The sequence below is a fragment of the Sminthopsis crassicaudata genome, chromosome 4, assembly GCF_048593235.1.
Source record: "Sminthopsis crassicaudata isolate SCR6 chromosome 4, ASM4859323v1, whole genome shotgun sequence".
NCBI classification, from domain to species: domain Eukaryota; kingdom Metazoa; phylum Chordata; class Mammalia; order Dasyuromorphia; family Dasyuridae; genus Sminthopsis; species Sminthopsis crassicaudata.
Window position 1 is genome coordinate 439157969 of NC_133620.1, and position 17482 is coordinate 439175450.

The window sequence follows — 17482 nt, forward strand, 5'->3', positions numbered from 1 at the left end:
CTGGAGGTCTTGGGAACCACCTTATATAACAAAAAATAAGAATTCCCTTGTACAATATGCTTGGAATATAGGCATATTCCTATATATATATGTATATAGATATACATACATATATACATATACATATATATGTGTGTGTATGTATATATATATATATATATATATAGAGAGAGAGAGAGAGAGAGAGACAGACAGACAGACAGACAGACACAGAGAGAGAGAGAGAGACGAGAGAGAGAGAGAGAGAGAGAGAGAGAGAGAGAGAGAGAGAGAGAGAGAGAGAGAGAGGCCAACAGACCTCTAATGAGGGGTGATATGTTACTTACCAAGATAATCCACCTTTAAATAACTTTATTTTTAGCAAGTTCTTCCTTATAGCAAGTCTACATTTATCTCTTTATAACTTCTATCCATTTCCAATCTGGAGGGCAGACTCCCTGGGACCAAGTAGAACAAATCTAATCCCTCTTTCAGGAGCAAACTATCTAACAAAATCAAATATTTGAAGATAGCTAATACTCAAAAAAAAGGGGTTATTTAACAAGCAAAAGAAAAAGACTATAAATGGGAAAGAGTCAATCATGTTACTACATAGAGTTCATTTCTCAAATTTTTCTAAAATAGTTCCAATCCATACCCCCCCCCCAAAAAAAACCCCTTTCTACTGGTCAAAAATTTTCCTTTACATCCAACTGAAATATTGAAGAATGAAATAATGGAACAAATCTAATTTAGTGTTCTAGGCCTTTGGAAAAGATGAGAGAAAGCTGTAGAAAACTCAGTTTGTACTTACTCGCAGTATCCTGTGCCATTTTGGTAGGTAACACATTTTCCTTCATTTACACAGGGTTTGAAAGCATCTCGACATTGTATTGCTTTAAAAAGAAAACATACAAAATATAAATTAGATGTATCATAACCATTATACCTTCATATATTCTATGATCCAGCTCTCAAATTTCAATCCGATCTGGTATTCCCACTACAATTAGTCTATTCAACAAAACACTATCTAATAGAGATCCAAGAAATGGATTTTCTCCCCACTGATAATTTGCTTTTTGGTCATAATTGGCAAAATAGTTCATTCCATGGCATCCCAGAAGAAAGGATCCCTTTAATACAACAAACTTCAGAGGAGTGTTCTGATAACCTATCAGTGAAGAGGGAGGGATAAATCAGAAGAAAAATTTTTTTTCATCTATGACTTGCACTGAAGTACAACCCAAACTTCAGATGGATTTTTGGAAACTTCAGAATTGTCCATTCGAATCTGCTTCAAATTTATCCTTCCTCTTTTTCATATATTTTCTATATTATACCTAAATAATCTTCCCAAGTCAACCATTCCAAGCCCTCTACAAGATGACTGGCTCCATTCTGATTTTATACTACTTCCCTACATTTCTTCTTGTTGTTGCTCAGTCATGTCCAACTCTTTTATATCTCTGTTCCATCAAAGATACTGGAGTGGTTGTCATTTCCTTTTCTAGTGGATTAAGGCAAATGGGGTTAAATGATAAGCTCAGGGTCACACAACTAGTGTCTGAGGTTGAATTTGAAATTGGGTTTTCCTGATTCCAGGGCCAGCTATCCCCCTCACTTAATTCTATGCATCAGTAAAATTGCAAAATTCTTCATGTCCCACTATCCCCTGTTCTTGTCTGTTTCTGTGTGTTTACAAATTCTGTTCTCTATGCCCCAATTCTCCATATTCCTTAAAGGTCCCACTCAGTTCACTTCTCCTGTAAATTTTCCCCAATGAAAATTATCTTTCCCACTTTGAATGTGTATAGCTTTTTTCTTGAATTTTTCTTTTCCACACATTTATTTGGACATTTGTCCTGCTTTTCCTTTTCTTCCCTATTACACTATAATCACTCTAAAAGCAGGGCCTTAGTCACCCCTCCCTCCATATTTACCCCAAATATTTAATAAATGTGCATTGATTGAAGTGAGTAATCATATCTCATTTTAAGAATTTCTGAGTATGTCTCTTGAAGCAAAGGATAGAAGCATCGAAGCTAGGAAGACCTGTGTTCAAGATGCACCTCTGACAAATACTGTTTAGAGAAATAATTTAACCTCTGCTGGTGCACTGGCAGAAGTCAATTCCTCACCTGAGAGGTTCCTATGCCAACAAATCACAGATTCAGTTCTTATTCCTACAACCATAGGACCAAGAATGGCTGTGCTCCCCAGCCATACCAACCCCTTCTTCTATCATTCTAGAAATCACCCCATGGAGATGAGACCCAGTAACAGCTTCTGCAAGTCCTGAAATCCTTGCCTCCTCAGCAACCATAGCTACCAAAGACCAAAAAAGACAGCCCTCAAAGCCACAGTCCTTACTATTATTGTACGACTCAATATTGAAACATAAAGATGCATGACCATTTGCTTTGCAACCTAAGTATAGAACCTTTCTATCTTGTACCTGAAACCTCCTATTTTTGTTATCTTCCCTATTAGAATGTTTATGCCTTAAGAATAGGGGTGTCATTCTCCTTTTGTATTTGTATTCCTAAAATTCAGCAGTGATATGCATATAATTTACATTTAATACATTCAATTCACTTTAATAAATTAAATAAATATCCCATCCATTCATCATCCATTCATCCATCCATCCATCTATCCATCTACTCATCCACTAATCCTTCCATCCATTCACCCATCTACCCATCCATCTATCTGTTCATCCATTATTCACAAGATCATAGACTTAGAGCTGGAAGGAACCTCAAAGATCATCTAATTTATTTCAACTGTTTCATTTTATACCTGAAGGAAAAAAGGCATTAATGCTAGTGACTTGCCCGTGATTACAAATGCAGGTCTTCTGATTTCACTAGCCAATGCTGTTTTTCACTCTACTATGATACCTACATCCCCCGCCTCTTGGAAGCAATGGACAAGGTAAAGCTGACAAAATATCTAAGAACTTTTCCTCACGTGTGTTTAAAAGAGGGTTTTTTGGTTGTTATTTTCTTAAATGAAATGTACTGTATTCTAAATCATTTTCTCATGTGTGTAGACGCATGTGTGCCTGTGTGTGTGATGGACCCTTTTGGCAATCTAGTACAGTCTAGGGACCCTCCAAAAAAACCAAGATCCCCTGCCCTAAATGGACTAGCCACATTGAAGAAAGACAAAGAATCTGAAGCTTCCTTCTATAGTCCTGTGATTCTATAATAATAATAATCATAATAATCGAAAAGTCTTTTAAAATTTACATAGCATGTCATGTACATTATCTTAGGGGAGCTCAAAACTATTCTGTGAAATAGATGCTATAAGTATTATAGCTATTTTTAAAATGGAGAAACATACATAGAGCAGCTTTTTGAAGATTCCCCTAACACTATGCATCAAAGGAATGATTTTAAGCTAAATGTACCTGACTCCAGAGTCAGTCCCTGGGCACTCAAACTTGTTTTGGTCTTGTTTCATTTTCACTATATTTCCATAAAGCCAAAACAGGAAGAAACTCTTTAATGTAAATTTAAAGGGTCCTGGGCCTTGTGTCAGGAACCTTGTTTTAAGTCCTGTGTGGGACAATTGTGACTGGATCTTCAGGACACCTAAGTCCTCTTGGCCTTCCATGTTCTAGTATGTAAGAGTCAATGGATGTTTCTTATGAGGAAAACCTAGGTAAATTGCTACATATTATATAAATAATTACTTCAGGATTCTCAAATCACTAAGCATTAATAAACTAAACAATTACTCCGTAACCTATGCTGAAACAATAATTTTACATTATTATAATTTTTATCAGACGAAAAAGCTGAGGGCCAAAGAGGTAAGATCACACACAGAGCAAGTTTGTGGCAGAGCCAAAATGGGAACACAGACTACAGAATCCTGGTTCTTAATCACTCAGCCCCCTTTCCCAACACAGCTGCCACTAGGAGCATCCAAGTTCAGGAAGAGGGTCAGCTTACTGTCCATATCCCACTTCCCTGTAGGGCTCACATTCTCCCTCTTCCCACACTGATAAGCCCAATGCAACAACTATAATTAAAACAGTTAATGTCAGGTTATTTCCTCCATACCAAAGTTCTCAAACTGATTTCTTCATTCTCTTTGGACACTTTTATTAGTTTCAATATGAACTTCCTGGCTTCTTCTATTTGCTTTTTTTTCTTTAAAAAAAAATTAGGAAAGGAATGTATAGAACAATCCCATGCTCTATCTAGGATCTTCCCTTCTTCTCTTGGCAGGGTGATATGGCAAAGCATCCACTGGCCTGGGAATTGGGAAATAGGGATTCTGTGTGAACATAGACAACTGCCTTTACCTGAATGGAACCCAACTCCTTCAGTTATAAAATAAGAAGAGACTGGATCTCTAAAATAAATTCCAGCTCTAAAAAATCTATGGTCTATATATAGGGTCAATCTCATCAGAACCCAACACACACTTTTGTTCTGCTGTAAAGCTAGAGCAATTCAAACAGATATATAGTAGGACCTTCTTTTTCTCCCCATGCTCCTATATATTTTTTTTGGAGTATGCTCCTGGTAACTGTGACCTTCCAGGTAAAAATTCGAGCATCCACAAACATCCTCTGTCTCCTTCCAGCTATGCACAATCATTGCCAGGTTGAGTCCCCTCCACATACAAATTGGCTGCTGAGCTAAATGTACCAAAGGAGTAAACTGATCCTCAGAACACTTTTTTCTTTCCTACTTCAAAAAAGGAGATTGATCCAATTTCACTATTGATTGATAGGAGCTTTTCTCTCCCCCCAACTTCAGGCTGCCATGACCACCGTCCTATAAGGCAAATCTGGGTCTGGAATGGGGCCATTTCTTTTCTGTTTTTCTTCCCCAGCAACTTCAAAGGGAGGAGTTGAGGCAAGTTTGAGTTCCATAAGGGTTCTGAGAGGCCAGAAAAGCAGCAGCTACCATGTCTACCCAGTGATTTAGCAGCAGGAGAAAGTAAGGGAAGAATCAGTATCACAGAGAGAAGATGATACTTAGAATACAGTTGGCATCTGATCTGACTTTACTAGATAAATGGTTGATTAGAAGAGCTGCCAAACTAGGATAAACCTTACTCAGGCTTCCAGCAGTCATAAACTGAATTTCTAAATCCTGTTTAAATTATTCTGTTGATGTACACAGTGATTCTCTTGTGTTTACCATCACTTTCTGTGTGGGAATGAAATGACCTGTCTGATAACCGATTCACAGGATGTACTAGAAAATGTTTTTACTTTCCTCCCTTTTGAGAGAAACCTAAGACTAATACCAAAAGTACTATTACTGTAATTAGCAAATCTCCTCAGAAAATCTAGGTAAGGATGAGTGAAGAGTCAATAAATACGAGAATTAGGAAGCTTACTTCTTTTATTGAGAAGTCAAAAGTTCCCACAGAACTAAACACTGGGCAAACCACAATGGTAAGTAAATGGAGCATACTGGCACAAGTCAGCAGTCCCCATGACCTCAGAGGGCTAAGCACTGTGCCAGACAAACACTAAGAAAACCTTTTTATGCAATGTGCTGTATTAGGTGTTAAAGATACAAAGATATTGAAAACACAAGTCTTACCTTCAATAAGCTTACAATCTAGAAGTAGAGTAAGGCAAGAATGCAAATATTAATAAAACATAGTAGAAGATATGAATCACAGAAGGAAAGTATAAGCATAAGTCTATGCAAGAATCAGAAAGGAGGAGAGCAAAGATGGAAGATTAGGGAAGCTTTTCTGGAGAAGAAAATAGCATGTAAAATTGTTCTTTATGAGTGAAAGAAATTATAGCAGTTAAAGGTGACACTGTGTATAAAACCCTCATCATAGAGTCAGAAGGACCTGAGTTATATACCTCCTAGATGTGTGAGTCTGAGCAAGTCACTTAATCCTGTTTGTGTCTTTAAAAATGAGTGAAAACAAATAAAAATTAAAAAAAAAAAGAGTGGAAGGGATCTTGAGAGGCAGTGCTATAATCTAAAAATAAGGAATGCCACGGAGGCAAGAAAGAAGAACAAAGTACACAAACTTGAGTGCAAATTTAGAAAGGAAAGATGAATTAAAGGCAGGATGTGGAGGGCCAAGGAGAGATGGCTGGTAATAGGAAACCTGGAAGACTGTCAACTGAGGTCTCGAAAAGCATTACCAAAAATGTGAATAATTACTATTATTATACTTGATGTTTACATAACCCTTTAAGGTTTACAAAACTCTTTACATGTTTATCTTCTGATAGTCACAATAATCCTCCAGGTTAGGTGTTATTATTCTCATTTTACAAATGAGGAAACAGAGGCTGGAAAAGGTTAAGTGTCTTAACCAACATCACAGAACTAGTAAATATCTGAGGTGCGATCTGAACTCAGGCCTTCCTGAATATAAATCCAGAAATATATCAGTGACATTTAGGTTAGGTTAGAAAAGGAAAGACTAGACTATGCAGGAAGATAATTTAGGCAGCTACTCTTAATGAAAGCAAGAATCTGAATTAGGATGGTATAGAGGGGAGGAGTGCAGGTGACAAAAATTAGGGAAGTAGAATAGATAAGATTTTAAAAACTTGTTGATATTGGTGAGGGAAAGAGGAAGGGAAAAGCCAAAGATGATTCCCAAGGTCATAAATCTTGATAACTGAGAGAAATATAGAACATTTTTAAAAAACCAATAAAGGTATAGATTTGAAGGGATCCTAGCAGGTGGAAAGATCCCACGAGGTCTTTTGTTTCTCTAGCTACAAGATGATTCTTGAAACTGGAGGAGGAGAGGGTCAAAAAACCCAAGGCCTGTTTTTATTAAGTAGTCTGACAGATCATTACAGGAAAGACTCTCAGAAACAAACAGGCCAAAATCAATAACATTTCACCGAGGCAATCCAGAAGCTCTGATCTTATTTAGCAGAGCAAATGTTATGACCAAAGGGAGGAAGGCACAGCAGGCTAATAATTAATTATCTGATCAATAGAATCCTGCTACCTTGAACCACCCCCTCCTCTTAATAGATTACTGAGCCACTGATGAAAGCTTTAGTAAATCCCTACTAACCACATTTCAAACCACAAAAAGAGAATGGTAAAGTAACACAACATACAGCCTAAGCTGGAGAAGTGGTAAGAAAATGAAAACTTCAAATCTTGTTTTTAACAGCTTAAGTCAACCAACAATTATTAAGCACCTACATAAGCTCATAACTGGGGATACTAGAACCTAAAATGACAGTCTGTAGGAGGTTAAGGTAAAAACAAATCAATATAACTTGGAAGGTGATAGTAATAGCCATCAAACAGCAAAGTTCCAAGAGGGGAGTATTTCCAACTATTAGGACCAAGGAAACTTCATGGAGGAAGTGGCCCCTAAGCTTCTGAAGGATGGAACCAGGAGGGGGAAAGGTATACAGAATAGATTCCAGTCTTGGGATCAATATACACAAATGTATAAAAATAAAAAGGGCAAAACCAAAGGCTGGTAGTAACAGAATGCACAAAATGGAAAGAGTGTTAAAAGCCTCTGAACTCTTACATGTTTGAATTGAATTGTTTGTTGAAATAAGTCTGGAAAGCCGAGTCAGAACCAGAGTGTGGGGAGTCTCAAATGCCAGGCCATAGGTTTTCACTTCTTAGCTCTCTTCTAACTGCCAAATTCAAAGACAAATGTTCCCTCTGTTTTCATAGTTTTGGACACTGATGGACCACCCTTCTTGGATGATCTCGTCTCCCTCTGTGGTATTATTCTCTTCTTGGCCACTCTTTTTCAGTCTTCTACTGGTTCTTTATTGTTCCCTATGAGAGAGGGAGGGAGGGAAGAGAGAGAGAAGAGAGAAGAGAGAAGAGAGAAAAGAGAGAGAGACAGACAGACAGACAGACAGACAGACACAGGGAAACAGAGAGAGACTGACAGAGTTTATGTGACTGTCTCACAACACTTTTATCCTACATTCTTTTTTTTCCACTATATGTTCTCCTTTGTCATCTACCTTAGATTCAATTATCACTTTTAAACAAATCTATATATAAACCCAAGTCTCTTTCATTAATTCCAATCTGACATTGCCAACCATCTACTGAATATCTTCAACTAGATAACCCAACAAAATTTCAATCTCAACATATCCAGAGTAGAATAACTGAACTGTTGAACAGAATTGGATTCAATGTTGGACAATCAAGAATCTGGTTCCAAATGAATTCTCATTTCTGCCACTGGATAAACTATACAAAGAAATTTAATATCATAAATGCATGGGCGTAGGACAGAAAAATATTCGTTTAATATTACACATGATAAATGATTTAATTAAGTAGACTTGAAAATGTTGGGGATTTTCCTCCAATATAAAGAAAGCATTAAACAGTTCTCTTATTTATGTTTACACAGTAAAAATGACAATTCCAAATCTGCCATAGCTACTGCATTAATAATCAGTTATTCAAGAATATGCAAGACTCATGGGACACCAGTCACTAAGGCTGAGACAAGAGTAACAATGACCCAACCCAATAACGTCACATCTTTTCTGAACATCCTTCCAGGGCTTCCAATAAAGTCTAACCTCTCTTTTATTTCCTCTAACATTTTCAGGTCATTTAAAAACTCTGGCTGGCTTATACTTCCTTTCTCTGACCTCCAAATGAAAAACATAAGCCTCTTTTAGAAAGGAACTATGTTCTGTCTATTTTAATACTATAAAATCAGGTTTTTATATCTGGAAGATAACATTTCTTTCTTATCTCATTACTTTTGACTATCATGCTATGGTCATAAAAAGTGGTATTTGGTAAATGTTTACTAATTAAAACCAGTCCTATGTTCTATGAAATCTTTTTTTAAAAGTGGTAAAGAACACAGAAGATGAAGAAAGATCATACTTCACTAGTCCAGGTTATATTCATGTAAAATTGAGAGAGCAATCTCCAGGTGTCGCCTTTGTACTCTTACAAGTATATAAAGTCCTTTTAGAATTCAGAATTACCACCTTTCTGAAACTGGAAATTTAATCTCTATGAAACTCGAATTTCTTTTTGATTCCATCATCGCAACTGGCTTTCATTATCTCACATCTGGATTAATGAAATAATCTTCTAGCCAGTCTGCTTGACTGCTTTCGATGATCTGTGCCCCTCCCCTTCCCCCATCAATCTGCACGCTACTCATCTACTAATATTCCTTAAAAACCTTCATCATAACATCCATTTCCTCCTACTTCTGCCTGTATCCAATCCAAACTTTTCTACTAGGTACAGACTGCATCCAAACACAGAATTTCAGTCAAAAGAAACTTAAAAAGCCACTTGTTCCAAGCTGAACCCCAAATAAAATTCCCAAAAAAGATAGTCAACAAGTGATGATGGAGCCCCAGCATACAGACATTCAGTGAGGGAGAAGATAATCCTGTCCAAGGCAATTACACCACAACCCCCTTTTTTTGGATAGCTCTAATTGTTAAGAACTTCTCTCTTGATAATAAGCCTAAAACTGATTTCTCTTCTCCAGACTAAATATTCCCAGATCCTGATTCTCATATAACATGGTCCGCATCACAGCCGCATTCCTGGAAGCTGTTTCTCTCATAAATACAGCACAAGAACACATGAGCTTTTTTGGCTGTGCTATCATACAACTTAAGTTGAACTTACAATACACTAAAACTCTCATCTTATACTTGGGAAGGTGTTGTTTTTGAACCCAAGAGTTTTTGGACTCTACTCAATTTAATCTTACTAGACCCAATGTATTACCCTATTCTGCACATTTCAAATCTTCTTTCCCACTCCATTCCACCAGACACCTACTAATCTCTCCAAACAGTCTTCTCGCCCTCATTTAAATACTTCTGGAATATTTTCTTCTCCATCTGTGTTTCTGCTATTGTTTTCTTCCCCTGGCATGTGCTCCTTTCTACCTAATAAAAATTCTACCCAAGCATCAGGATCCAGCTCAGTTTCCTTTTATCCCTGTGTCCTTCTGACTAATCCAATTTTCACTAATTTTCTTATCTTATGAATTCTTATGATACCAATATCTCATATAAGTCTATACTATCCTAAATACTATATACTAACCTCAGTTTATACTATATATATGTGTGTTTATACTATATATATATACACATACATACATATACATATGTATGTATGTATATAGTTATGTCTATACTTTTCCTCCACATTTGTTAGTTTGGCCTCCTAAACTAAAGGATAAATTCCCTCTAGGTAGAGACTACATTTTATACTTCTTCTGTATCCCTAGAATAATGCTGAGAAATGAATATTAATAAAGGCTAACTGATTGCTATCCCAAGATGGGACTGGGCAAAGTGGAAAAGGAACTGGTTTTCTACTATAAAGAGTAGAATCATTATAGAAAGCTTAGAAAATGGGAGACTCTTGAGAAAATTCAGAACAGAACATCAATAAAACAGCAATTTCCATAACCTCAATAAGAGCTCAGCAGCTTCTATGACAAACTAAACTTGACCTTCTGGACAAAAGAAACACTAGAGATTGAGATGAGAAAAAAATAAAAGGGAAGAAAGGGATGCAAGCAACACATATTCAAAAAATAGAAAAATAAAAAACGAGTTGCTTTGGTTATATAATTTGATCCTGTCCTTCCCCCTCAATGCTTTCAATTCATATGATCCTGACACATGGTCCCTTCAACTCAATAGCCACTACATAAATAGCCGTAGAAGCCTTTGGAGTCCAGAATGAATATTCTTCAGTGTTCCTTCCCTATGAATTATAATATTGCTCAGACAAGGTCATGGTATTTACTCAACTATATCTGCCCTGTGTATACTGTGAGAAGAGCACCAGCAGTCTCTGATTTTACACCCAATTCTTGAACCTCAGGAGGGACAAGATTTGAGAAAGAACTGGCCAGCCTGGATGGAATCTTCCTTACAATTTTCTCTAGACATTTAGCAAGTTCCTCCCCCCCCCCCCCCCCCCCACAGGGCTCCGAAATATCGTGCCAGCCACACATCAAGTACTTAAAAGCCTCCCTTTGTTTTAGGGATTTCTGACATAGGTAATTAAGGCTACACTCTCATCAGGTTTAATCTGAGCTGCCTTCGCTATGTTTCCCTTGTTGCATTAACATATAATCATTTTAAATTGGCAGAGTCCACAGCAGCCCTGCATCTTCAATAACCCACTGTGGCTGAGCTCTCACATGATTTTGCTGCTAGCCCACTCTCCCCCCCTCCCATGTGGGGCATCTGTTTGGTGTTCGCTCCCAAGACACCTCGGGCCTGGTGGGCTGGTGGACCAAAACCAGCCAAGGAGGGCTTCCAACTATCTCTTCAACGTTTATGCAAATCTCAGGTAGCTGCCTTCCAGAGAGTTGGCAGACCAGCCAGCTCGTGCCTTGGGCTGCAAAAGCTGCTTCTGTGAAAGGTTTCCCAAAAAGTCTGATGGTTTCTTTATCAAGCGTAAGAGAAGAGACTGGGCAAAGTGAGGAAGAAAGAAGGATTTGGCTGCATTATTGTAGGTCTTTGAATCAACGTATTACCAAAAGCATGCAATTATTTAAAATTCTGTTACATGAAGGCAGCTGCACACAAACATCTTGTAAGCAAACACATGCAAAGAAGGGATCTTCAAGGTTCCCAAATGACTTTTATCTGGAGCATGTCACCTTCCCCAAGACCAAAAAAAAAAAAAAAAACAACAACAACAAACAATACTAATCTGCATTTCCTCAGTCCCAACAATGTGAAGATATCTCTGCGATTCACTGAAAAAAAAAACGAGAGAAGCAGGATGCTAAGCTGAAATGAAGACCAGTCATGGAGTAAGACCAGGGTCTACCATTTACTGAATTTTCCTAGATTTAGCTTTCAAAAATCCCATTTAATTCATCACCTCATACACAGAGCCAAAACAAAAGATGAAGGGGGTACTCTTCTTTCTCAAGGACTTCATTTTAAACCTCTGGGTTTATAGTGGGGGATTTCAACTTACACATTAAAAGACCCTCAAATACCTTTGCTTCCCAACTCATCTGTGCCTTCATTCCATTTCAGACATACATTTACATATGTGTTTGTGAGAGAGACTGCAGAGTATGTATATGCATATATATGTATATGTATACACATATATACATATGGGACTGTGTATATGTATGTAATATCCACATATGTATGTGTGTCAAGGGAAATGTATTTACACATTTCCTTTGACATATAAATGTAGGTATGTATATATGCTATATATCTCCATCCTTGATCCACAAGTGTTTCACCTCCATAATTCATAAAACTAAAATTCCTTGGATCACAATCTCTTGCTTTTCCAGCTATTCCCTTAACTCAAAAATATAATCTATCCTTACCTCACCTAGTCACTCCACTCTCTCAGCTTCCCAAGGCCATACCTCTGCTCTAGCCTTACTTTCCCTCCTCAAAATCAGATTCCTTTTGTTAACCAGCTCAATTGTATATTGGCTTTGACCCTTAAGTCCTTTATCACATTTCCTAATGTTTTTCATCTGCTTTTTTTTCAACTAACAAGGATGTATTTCCCTTCTTAAAAAAGGAAAAAAAATTCTTAGTATAGTAAAACAAAATAAATTTGTACACTGGTCATGTCCAAAAATGTTCCCAACTCCAGTTTCTTCTTACCTTCTTCATTCCTGCTCAATTGCTGCTGGATACCAATAGAAAATACTAACTGGAGTCCCCTATCCAATCTCAATTGAGTTTTTGATGCTGCATGCTTCCTCTTTCCACATCAGCTCTCCTTCATACTTCCCACAGCAATTCTTAATCAATCATCTGTCACTGACTTAAGTCCCATAAGGTGAAATGCAAGATTAGTGATATTCCATTTCATTTAGATTCTCTCAGCTGATTCTTCTCTCCCACCTTACCCAATTATTCTGTACAATTACTAACTAGTACTTATCTCTCTCTTCCCCCATAGAAGGTAAGCTCCTTGAGAACAGGGCCTCAGGAAGATTTCATTTTTCTCTTCCTATCTCCAGTGTTTAGCAGTATCTGGCCCACAGTAGGTTTTTAATAAATGCTTACTGAATGAATGGATAAATAAACTGATCAAAACACAACCTTTTAATTAAACCAATAAGCAATTTGTATGTGTGTGTGTGGGTGTCTTGGAGGAAGAGGAATCTTTAACTATTTTGTGATTCTATAATTAATCAATTTGTAGAGTGCTCCAATAGTGGTAGCCAAATGACCCACCCACATATACCACATAACTGCTCAGTGTACAATTGGTGTGATTTCATTTTGGGAACTGAATTAAGTGGATGAATTGAAAAGATTTTGGGGGAAGGGTAGTACCAAATAATTTATATTTCAAAAGGGATGAAAAGTTGCATTATAATTTTCTAACACAGGAAAGGAGGATATAATTGAAAATTTCTACCTTAAAATTTGCATGAATGATACCCTTAAGGAGATTCTTGATCCCTATGTATTCTGGTACAACTGGTTGAAAAGCAGCCAGAACAATTACATATAAATAGTAAATTTGGAGGCTGCTAATAAAATCCCATTTAAATGCCAACTTACTCCCAGAAAGCTTTTTGTAAATTGTAGGGTTTTCTTCCCCCTCTCTGTAGATTTACCTGTTAAGAAACATCATAAATTCTACCATGGCAAAAGCCAGACACACCCTCTTCACTCTCGGTGATCTCATCAGCTCCCATAGGTATAATTAGCACCTTTTTGCAAATGACTTTTATTTCTGTATAGACCATCCTAAACTTTCCCCTGCTCTCTACATCAACGACTGTCTATCAGACTTCTCCACCTGCATGTCTCATCGCCATTTCAAACTCAAACTCCTCAAATAAAACTCATTATTATCACCCCATCATCCACCCCTCATATAGACTTTCAACTTTTTTCTTGTCACACAGAAGTCATCCTAGTTTCTTCTTCCCTTTCTGTCCCCCATCCAATCGTTTGCTTAGTCTTATTTTTCTTACCTTTACAACATCTCTTAGGCCTGTCTCTTTCTTCTTCCCCTCACAAGCATTATTACAATAACCTCTCTTTGATTCTCTCTGGTTCCAGTCTTTCTCCTCTCCAACCCATCTTCACATAGCTCCTGTATTAATATTCCTAAAACACATCTCTTTCCATATTACTTCCCTTTTCAAAAATCTTCAGAGGTTGTTTATTGTCTGTAGGATAAAATATATAATACTCAGTCTAGTATTTGAAGGTCATCCACAACCTGGTTACCACCTATTTTGCCATTTTATTTCATATTATTTCACATTCTAGCGCTTTATGTTCTAGCCAAGTTAGCTAATTAGCTGTTTTCTAAACCCGAATTCTCTCTTCCATCTATACATCAGAGAACAGATTGCCTCCCATAACTGAGATACATTTCCTCCTTACTGTCCCTTCTCAAAATTCCTATTTTTTTATTGTTCAGCCCAGATTCTACAGACCACCCCAAACTGTTCTTCATCTTTGACCCCCAACTTTTTGTGCCTTCTCCCTCCCCAAATTTCCTTATACTGTATTTAATTATCTGTGTACAAGCTGGATTCACCAAGAGAATCTAAATCCCTTGAAGAAAAGGACAGTTTTATTACTCAGCAGCTGGTAAAGTACTTGTCTTAAATTTATTGAATTGAAAAAAAGAAGATGCATTTTGAAGTTAAATTATCATTCACAAAGACTACTATATGTTTGCAAACAAAGTAGAAGTTATAAAGGCGGTTGTATTTACCCACTTCTGATTGGGGAAGTCACTTAACCCCTGTTTCCTGATGTAAAGAAAGGAGAAGGTTAGGCCAGATGACTTCAGAGGCCCCTTCTAGCTCCAACTAGATCTTTCGCTTCTCTACCATCAGGTCTTAAAGACAGCTACAGAAACTCAAAGTATATGAGACAAATTTCAACTGCTTCAACTGTTCTTTAACTAAATCCCCTTGTTGCTTTGTCTTTATTATTTTTCTAAAGTTAGATTCAAGAAATAACTTTTAAATAAATTAAAATACCAAAGAATCTACCTACCAGATAACAAGCATTTTGCTGAACCCCAATGAGGATATAATTTATAAATCTCTCTCTCTCTCTCTCTCTCTCTCTCTCTCTCTCTCTCTCTCTCTCTCTCTCTCTCTCTCTCTCTCTCTCTCTCTCTCACACACACACACACACACACACACACACACACACACACACACACACACACACACACACACCCCTTATAAGGGAAAACTGGATCAGAAAGGTACAAAAGGTTGTTACAGAGAGATTGAGGGGAAAGATCAGGGAAATTCTTCTAATAAAATTGCTCCAAATGAAAACAAAACTCTCCTATACCATCTAAAGGAAGCAAGTCATTGTTTTGCTTCCTTGTTAAGAAAAAGCTTCCTAAATGGTGCTAAATCCTTATTGCTCTTCCTGCTCAAAAAAGTGACTGTGGCTTTAGGGCCAACTTTCCCAAGGAAAGGCAGGTGTGTCAATATTAAAGTACAGATCCAACTGCTATTGAATAAAATAGCTTACATATGTTACTTTTTAAGGGTTGCCCATCACTTTACCTACACAATACCATTTAACTCTCAAGAGTAGATACTATTATTATTCTAGCTTTACAGATGGGGAAGCTGAGACAGACAAATTTAGCGCTTAGAACCCAGGGCTTTGGAACTCTTAAGCCTAGAACTCTATTCAGTACATTGCTGCCCACTCTGGGTCAAGTAAAGAAATAAGAGAACCCATTCTTGCATAGAGAAATTTCCTTTTGAATCCTAGGAAGAGAGGCAGCATAGTGTAATGGACAGAGCTAGCAAAGACCTGGGTTCAAGTCTACCCATGACATATACTGGCTCTTTAATTCTGAGGATTTAATCAGTCTCTCAATGCTCTAAATTCAAATAGAATGTGGGACCTGTAACCTGTGCACACACTGACTTAGAAAGCTACATAACAACATTAGTTATGTGTTATCATATTTTTATATATTTTATTCAAATATTTCCCAATTACATATTCATCGGGTTTGAGTATACTTCTGCACTTGACACCTGTACACTAAACAACTTTCCTCAACTAGACATTGGGGAGAAAGTGACGTTGCTGGAGGGAATTTCCACATCTGAAATGTCCCTGGACCAAAGAAACCATTAGTCCAATCCCTAATTCTTGTCTGATGTCAAGGAAGCAACAATCTAGAAGGAAATATGAGTTCCACACTAGTGCTTGTCAGTGAACTGTTACACCATTTTGTAAACAAAATGGTAGGAGGGAAAACTCAAAGGTCAAAATCATTATATACAGCTGGAAATGATGGTAAGTTACAGATGCTGGACATCAAACCTTGGGGGGCTAATCATAAACATATACACTACCACCAAACCAATCTCTCTCAGCATATTTACTGAAATAAATGTTTACTGACTACTAACACAAACAATACAAAGATCAATAAGAAAGTTTGACAGTTCCCACCCTTAAGGAGTTTATAATCTGGTGGGAAGAAGATTTGTACCCAAGTCACTATAATATGAAGCAAAATAGAATAAAAAGGGTAGATAAGGAGATGTGTATGGGGCACAATGGGAAAAAGCTCTCCCTCTGGTCTCAATTTATTTATGTGTGTAATGAAGGGAGTGACCTAAATGACCTATAAGGTCCCCTCTAGCTCTGTGGGACCCTGGGAATAAGGTAGAGTCCAAGTTATCAGAGTTTAAAGGGAAGGGGAAATCATTTCAAGTTTGGGACAACGGACAGTTTCAACAGGAATTATGGACTTCTGGGCATCTCAGATGAGAAGAGGCTGATCAAATGCCAAGAGGCAGAAAGCCCCAAGGGTATACTTGAGACATTATTAAGTAGGACAGTTTGGCTGGAACATAGGGTATGTAAAGCAAAAAAAAAGAAAGAAAGCTGGTAAGACTGGAAAGGTAAGTTATCACTCATAAAATACATAGGAACAAGCACCAAAAAATAATGCATATAAATCCGAGGATCTATCAGAAAAAGGGTCCCAATACACCCAAAGTCTTGGGCTTCTTACTCCACATGAATCAGGAAACCAGGATGCTTAGAAAAACTCAAAAAATCCAAAGAAACATTTCTCATCTAACCCAAGCATTCTACTAGTAGCTGGGAGGGATACAAAGTTAGATAAGACACAGTGTTTACGTCTACCCAAATGGAGCTTACACTCTAACAGATACAAAGCCCAACTCCCAAAACAAATTAAGAGGATTATACTTGTTCCAAAAATTGCTCCCAGGGGCAGAAAGAACCTTGGAACAGAGAAGAGCAGCAGAAAGAGAACATTTAATCTGTATGAAATATTAAAGGAGATAAAAGTGCAACAATTCCATGCAATGAATTGGGGGGGGGGGGAAATGGGGAAAAAAAAGAAGCAGCCCTAGTTATGTGCCAGATACTAGCAAAAGGCCTCCTGAAGCAAAGTTCTATTTTCATTTAAAATGTTGTTTTCACACCCATTACCTTCTCCTTATTTAAAAAACCCTACCATAATTTAGGCTTCAATCGCCAATA

At 37.4% G+C, this 17482-nt stretch overlaps 1 protein-coding gene across 1 annotated transcript in view; it reads right to left on the bottom strand.

Moving 5' to 3' along the window:
• NOTCH2 (notch receptor 2) overlaps positions 1–17482 on the bottom strand; it is a 164346-nt gene that overhangs the window by 117504 nt on the left and 29360 nt on the right. Inside the window, 1 exon segment of the mRNA XM_074263252.1 lies at positions 794–875. Coding sequence (XP_074119353.1) covers positions 794–875 — 82 coding nt within the window.